Raw genomic sequence first — 6,890 nt, 5'->3', positions numbered from 1 at the left:
TTTGTCTCAGAGATGAAGCCATGTATATCTAAGTGCATACTGATGTTTACGGCAGCTTGGAACGTGACACCGTTACCGACCTTTTCTGACGCGGAATAGTGCTTATACACCCATCACATTAGAGGTGCCAAAAGTAGAGGTGCCAAATTATTCGTAGACTGGGCTATGTACCGAGTAGAGCAGCAACCCCAATGCGTTATTGTGTTGAGACTAAGCCTTTCGTTTCACACACTAGTCGTGTAAAAATTCCGGTTCACGCATTAGTCTGGTAAGAAATTCAGTCGGGCAAAAATACGGTTAACGCATTAAAAATACGTATCACAATCGGGAAAGAAGGATGCGGTTCAAATAATTGTAACATTAAACATGCGGTTCACAAAAGATGCCGTTTACAAGATTAGGCAGAGACCGTTGAATTCGATCAATCCATTACGGTATGTCGTGGGTGCAACCCCTGCCACGGATCGTAAATACATCCGTTCACCCTTAAAACATAATTAGGCCTCTTCTTAGTCCCTTGGGAGTATATTAAAACGTGCTGCAGACAGGAATCGATGTCCTATTTTCCCAGGAACGTTCCTGGAGGACATGCATTCCTTTCACCCCGGCAACACTGCTGTAACGTCTTCAACATTGCTACCAACGCAAATAATACCATCGTTTGCAATTGAACCTCACCAAACTCTTTAATGTAGTGGAAAACATCAAGAAATGTCATTACTAATGCTGTTTGTGGTGTCAGTTTTTTAGACGTCTATAGAATACCAACAAAATTACGCTGTTAACGTGTTCAGTTGATATCTGGGTTAAGTCCATGAGGGTTAGTCGTGATGGCAAACAATCCATATACAATTGGCTAACAATAATAGATATAGTAAGTGCTATAGAAGCGGAACCCAAGTTAAAAAACGCTTCCTACTGCTCATTCGCTTCGTGTTTTTTTCAGGTAGGTTCATATATATTTAACAAATTCAGAGAACGCTGCCGAACACTCTGATATATTATGTGCAGCTAAGACGGCTTTGTATATGCTGAATAAGTAACTCTAAAACTGTGGAACCGGTTGGTCTTTGTTTTCTAGAAACCATTTCAAATGTTGACGGAACATTCCCATTTGACAATGCGTTGCTATCTTGTCTCTTCCTCCTGAAGTAAAATTTGTATTATATATTTCGCGCTTTTACTCGTAACAAATACATTGCTTTGAGGTTTTATATTTAGGAGTTTATTTTGATAATGAATGATTACGAGTTAATTATGCCACCTTTGCATATTTCTCACATCAGGGTATGTGTTCATTCAAATAGCTGATTAATAAGTATAGTGAATCACAAACCGTTTTACTCCAGGTTGTGAGCATCTTCCAAGGTCTCTGGCAGGTGTTTGTGGGCGGTTTCGGGGAGATATAGACCACTCAAAGCACAGAACAATGCCATGCAGCCAAACAATAACAGAGGAACAGTGTTACCAAGAACGGGATGTTCTCCGAGTTGGTCCTACAAATATATGTATAAGAAAGTATAAACCGTATAAACCAGCCTAGATCAATTTTATTTCATTGACATAATTAAGAAAACTGCTACGGATTTCGCCATTATGTTACATCAGCCGCAGAAAGGAGCTCAAAACTGTATCAAGATATGAGCTGTGGTGGAAATCTTTGGAAGACGGTCCTGTCAACTAGTGATCGGTTGGAATATAACTTCAAATGAGAATGGCGTTTTGATTAAATGTGTGTGTGTGTGTGTGTGTGTGTGTGTGTGTGTGTGGTCTGTTTATAACCTAAGATAATTTCAATGATCAGTATTGGAATAATTTAATTTTGCTCGGTTTTGATTTATATATAATTGTGAAACAAGCTCAAATCATCGAAAAATTGTACAATATATTGTATTATTCCGGCAAAATGCTTAAATATTTCTTACTTAAGCTGTACAGAAACAGTTTAATGGAGAAAAAAAATCGCCCCCATCCCTTCCCCCAAAAGATAAATAAATAAATGAATAAATAAATATATAAATAAAAGAAATTAGGTAAAATGAAGTACCATTATTACCGGAGTCGTAATGTTTATCGTACCATAACAACTGGTGATACAATGGCTCCAACACGGCCAAATGTACATCCTAATCCTAGTCCAAAGTTCCGTAAGGCTGTTGGATAGAATTCGCCATTCCAGATGAAAAGAAGGGAGAAACAGACGCTGACACCTAGCTTTCCTATAGTGTACAAAATATTGAAGACGATACCGGTGGTTGCTCTGCCTGTAAAGATGGAAGTAACGTACACATTGATATCCATGATATTTGTACCGATACCCGGCTTAAGAGGACCCTTATCACGTTTTACCGGTGCTTATTGGTTTATTTATTTTTCTTTCTGTTTCGCCTGACACAATGTTTGCTATTACACATGCTTAATTAAATACTACATGCATGTTCCCTTCACTAATAAGCTAATGAATTTCAGTTATTAGTTGAGGTAAAGCTAGTATGTATACGGTAGGTATGTGCTATAATTCATTACGTTTCTGTGTTTTCATTGATATCTCTTTCATCAGGGCACTGCATGCCACTTGTGAATGGCTTATATCAACCCTAAACAATTACGGAACACAAACCTTTGTCTGCAAAGAAATGAACCGGTATTGTACACAGCATAGACAAGGCAGAAATCAACATGCCGGCACAGTATGTTGTTCTCCTACCAATTTTGTTGATGATTATTAACGATGAGTAAGCTATAAGGTCGATTACTGAGATCACGGCAGAATTGATGAAGATGTCACCATGTAGGGACCCCTGATTCAGTGTCAAGCCATACCATGCCATTCCAACTGTGATCCTGAATTGTTAAAATGTTACTTTTATACATGTACAGTTGTTCTTTGGTCGGCATTGAAGAGTGTTAATGACAAGACACCCGTGGCCCTATCGTCTTTAAATGAATTAATTTCCATACATTCAAATCTGCTGCTATAGGGGTTCTTTATATTGACGATGTTTTAGCTTTTCTTCATAATTTTAAGTAAGTTATTTTTAAAGGTCTCTAATGATTCATCCCCATTATCTTACTTTACTTGGCAATAGTGTTGAATGGTTAAACTAATTTAAGTCAAAAATCCTCACTTTAGTGTGGTAAAAAATATAGCCACCTTAACAGACAAAAGATAAGTCGACATTCTGTCCGACATTGACGTTTTTAATGAATAAGCTGTAACACAAGTAGGGACGAAGGAGATACAGGTATAGGAACACATTACCAGCCAAACGATACCATCGCGGTCCTCGCAATAAGTCTTGGTGTTTTCAAGAGGTCCCAAGGGCTAACCGTGGTTGTATCTTGCAAAGAGTTTTCGTCGAAAAGCTTCTCAGCGTTCGGTAGGTCCGTTTTGTTCACCATTGTTGCCCACTGCACTATTCTCTCTGCCTCTTTGTATCTACCTTTAGATAGCAGCCAGCGAGGGGACTCTGGGATTAACCTGTAAAAATACTAATTCCGTTATACATGCTGTTAAAATCCAAAAGTACGCATCATATACGTATTTATTTTAGTTTAACATTAACTGCTTCCCCACTAAATTTGCCTGTCATGTAAATTTTCAGAATTGTCCTAGTCTACAACATGACTACTTCTTTTTAAGTATGTTTGGATCTGAAAGCGTTCACAAAGTTTTTATGGGGAAACTGGCTGAAATGAGGCACCTCCACTTATTTAACTCACCATATGCCAAACAAATGGAGAAACGTACCACCAGAATCCAAGATTGGAAAATGAAGGCAAGGCCACAGCCAACTGTAGATATCTCCAGTCTCGTATAAAATAAGCCACAGGGGTTGTAAGCACCATGCCTATACCCCATGATATCCCCATTGTGCATGCGCATGTCATTCGTCTTCTTGGTGACACAAACTCCATGCCTGTGAAAGTAAGAACAGTTTATCATTCACCTTAAAAACAGATTGTGGAATATCCAAACAGTAAGTTAACATCGGGTTTGGCACCGCTTTGATAACCATTTCTGACTCGCTTAAACAAATATGTTACAACATTTCGAAACGGCTGTAGTATTTTCTGTTAATTAAAATGATGCATGAATTTGACATTAGTTTTCAAGTCCTCTAAAAACCCCAACTTTGACGGGGGCTGTTACCCACAAGCGGTCGCAATTCAACTCTAACAGAAAAACCTGTCTTCATTTTATCGATAAGTTCATAAGGAAAACGGGAGTCTTTCAATGTGAAATGGCTTAGCAGTTACACTTGACACTAACTACGTACTTTTATGTGATTATACATACTTAAAACTATGACAGAACTGTTAAGGATGCCCTGACAGCTGCCGACCAAGAAACGGAATGCGACATAAGCCCCGTAGTTAGGTGACAAAGCGGCTCCCAGTCCTCCGACACCATGTACAAAACAGGCCAGGAAAGATATAGGCTTGCGACCGATACTGAAACCGCAAATATATCTTCTAAACTAAATAAAAGCGGTTATAGGAAAAAGGGATAGCAATTTTTAAATCTAAAACTGGGTTCCCATGCTTAGATCGATAAATCTGTATCGATCTAACTCTCTGGGGAGTCTCACTAAATTGCTGTCAACCAACCGGCTTAAATGTCTGTCACGCCTACCGAATCAGCTAGGGGGAAAAATACACCCCCAACAGCTTTACTAGGCGTGACAGATACTAAAGCCGCTCAAGTTGACCCACATTTATTGAGACTCCTCGGGGAGATAGATTGATTCATATATACATGTATGTGGCAATGCTCCCTAATGCTGAAACCCAAATTAATTATTACCCCCTCTTATCTTAGCAGATTTAGGCCATATAATGGTGATGACTGTGGATGAGGAGATTTATAACAGTATGTTTCATTAAACCACGGCTAGCGCGTAGAACAAAAGATTCGGCCGTGCTGTATTCGACATACAAGCACGTCATGTACGAGTGCGTTCCACGGTCTCTTGCACTACTAGTGTAGTAGCCAATCAGAGGCCGTGGTTTAAGCCAGATACAACACTCGTCGCCGAGCTGTACGTGAAAATTACTCGTGTATTGTCTCGCCTGCGGCTCGCCAATACACTCGTAATATTTCACGTACAGCTCGGCGACTCGTATTGTATCTATCACTTACAGAATCAATAATCGGTTTATTATTGGCAGTTGAGTAAAGACTATATATAAATATATATGTATCTTTCTATCTACTGATTACAACTCGAAATTCATAAGAAAGTCTTAATACGGTATCTTACAGATCTGCTGCTAAGCCTCCAACAGCTGCTCCTGCCGCCACGCCTGCTAGATACACCACGTTCGCCATATTCACCAGTAGTGAATCGTCGCATAATAGACCAAACTGAAGTAAACAACTTTTTCAATCATATGTATCAGTTTATAAAATGTAGATTACACGGGTCTGTATAAAGGCAGCTAGTCTATTTTTGTAAGTGACTGATATTTAAGACCAAGACGATGGTCTGTATGTTTTCCAAGAAAATAACCAAAGTCTTGACTATTACCTCTTAACAGGATATTGTTCTTGATTACATATTTTACTGGTATCAAAAATGATTTGCTCAATTAGACGTTTAAACGTATATATATATATATATATATATATATATATATATATATATATATATAAACTTAACGTAGTGTGCCTAGGAGAACTATTCCACTGGATGCATAAAAGCAAGTGGTCTTAAATAGTTGGCCAAATTATTTTCCGTCTGGTAATTTTGTTTTTGTATTTTCATTTTGTGCACCGTGATGTCTTGTCTGGTTAGATGGAAGAGTCAAAAATATATTTCTTTGGAATGAAAAGTAAACACATGCATACGGGCGTGTTTGTCTGTGTAAAACATGCAAATATGGGTTCTTTAATCTACAACAACTTATAATGAGATAAAAATTATATATATATATATATGGACAGCAAATATGAAGTGAGAAATATTAAATTATACAGACTCACCTCTGTAGGAAACGTTCTCGGGAATACGGATGTATCATAAACCAAGTCTTTGCACGGCAATACACTTCCATTTTTAGAATAATTTCCACTACGCCACAGACATCCCTCATACTCCCCATCCTCGTCTACAAGAATGGTTTGATTGATGAGATATTGGTGCCAGGCACCTTGGATTTTGAATGTGTCGTTTGCCAGGTCTGGGATGGCACACCTTTAACAGAAATAAGATTTTATGATATGTTGGCCGTTGTTATTTAATCTATCAACAATCTAATACTTTGCAATGGTACCTTTGCCACATACATGTATCTCACAGCATGTTTATATACATCTGCACTTATTTCCTTTACACAAAGCTGATTACTTTACATCAGCTAATTGTATTTCACATCACCTTACTGTACTACTTCACACTTTTCATTTAGTAGCGTCTTTGTGCAGGTAGTACCTGTGTGGCGGTGACTGTTGCATGAATAAAGTCACCATCATTTGTAAAGCTGTAGACATCGTCACCAATCCAGAAAATGCCGCTGTACGCAACTGGATCCTTCCAAACTCTCCAACAAGTTGGACAACTTCATCAAAGTCCATCTTCTGTGCGCTTTGTATGTTCTCAGGATGCAATCTGCAGAGAATCTATTAACATGAGAAATAAACAAAAAATATGTGGGTTGCTAGTGGAGACGTGTAAAATCCATAGAAGAATAGATGTTCAGATTAACAGTTCCTATAGGGGCTCAATGACGATGATATTTTGTATATTTTCTCACGAGCGCCTTATCCTGAGGGTGGGCGTGGAATCCGTTGTGAAAAAAAAACTTTTATTTTAGACAAAGTCGAGCCATAAAATGCAAACAAAAAAAATGAAGACCAATACTTCAAGTCTAATCAAGAAAAATTAAAC

General features: G+C 38.2%; 1 protein-coding gene across 1 annotated transcript; it reads right to left on the bottom strand.

The window, feature by feature from the left end:
- Nucleotides 1-457: 457 nt before the first annotated feature.
- LOC147762955 (organic cation transporter protein-like) lies at nucleotides 458-6,609 on the bottom strand. The gene is made up of 10 exons (XM_087009879.1): nucleotides 6,435-6,609; nucleotides 5,987-6,197; nucleotides 5,265-5,368; nucleotides 4,301-4,455; nucleotides 3,752-3,920; nucleotides 3,263-3,481; nucleotides 2,621-2,844; nucleotides 2,080-2,264; nucleotides 1,337-1,496; nucleotides 458-1,146 (listed from the first exon to the last, which is right to left on the bottom strand). Exons 1-9 carry the CDS (start codon nucleotides 6,575-6,577, stop codon nucleotides 1,341-1,343), a joined length of 1,566 nt encoding a protein of 521 aa, XP_086866005.1. The 5' UTR covers nucleotides 6,578-6,609; the 3' UTR covers nucleotides 458-1,146; nucleotides 1,337-1,340.
- Nucleotides 6,610-6,890: the final 281 nt, after the last annotated feature.

The sequence above is a fragment of the Lingula anatina genome, chromosome 3 (assembly GCF_051362555.1).
Source record: "Lingula anatina isolate TDL-2025a chromosome 3, LinAna3.0, whole genome shotgun sequence".
NCBI lineage: Eukaryota > Metazoa > Brachiopoda > Lingulata > Lingulida > Lingulidae > Lingula > Lingula anatina.
Note: the sequence above shows the minus strand (reverse complement) of the source record. Positions and strands in the feature narration are given on the sequence as shown.

Bases quoted from the DNA above. Each gene is read 5' to 3' on its own strand.
- LOC147762955 (XM_087009879.1), bottom strand. From the start codon at position 6,577: ATGGACTTTGATGAAGTTGTCCAACTTGTTGGAGAGTTTGGAAGGATC. The intron at 5,369-5,986 runs GTGAGTCTGTAT...TGTTTACTTCAG, and splicing joins CGAGAACGTTTCCTACAGAG to TTTGGTCTATTATGCGACGA. The intron at 2,845-3,262 runs GTAATGTGTTCC...TTAACAATTCAG, and splicing joins GCGATGGTATCGTTTGGCTG to GATCACAGTTGGAATGGCAT.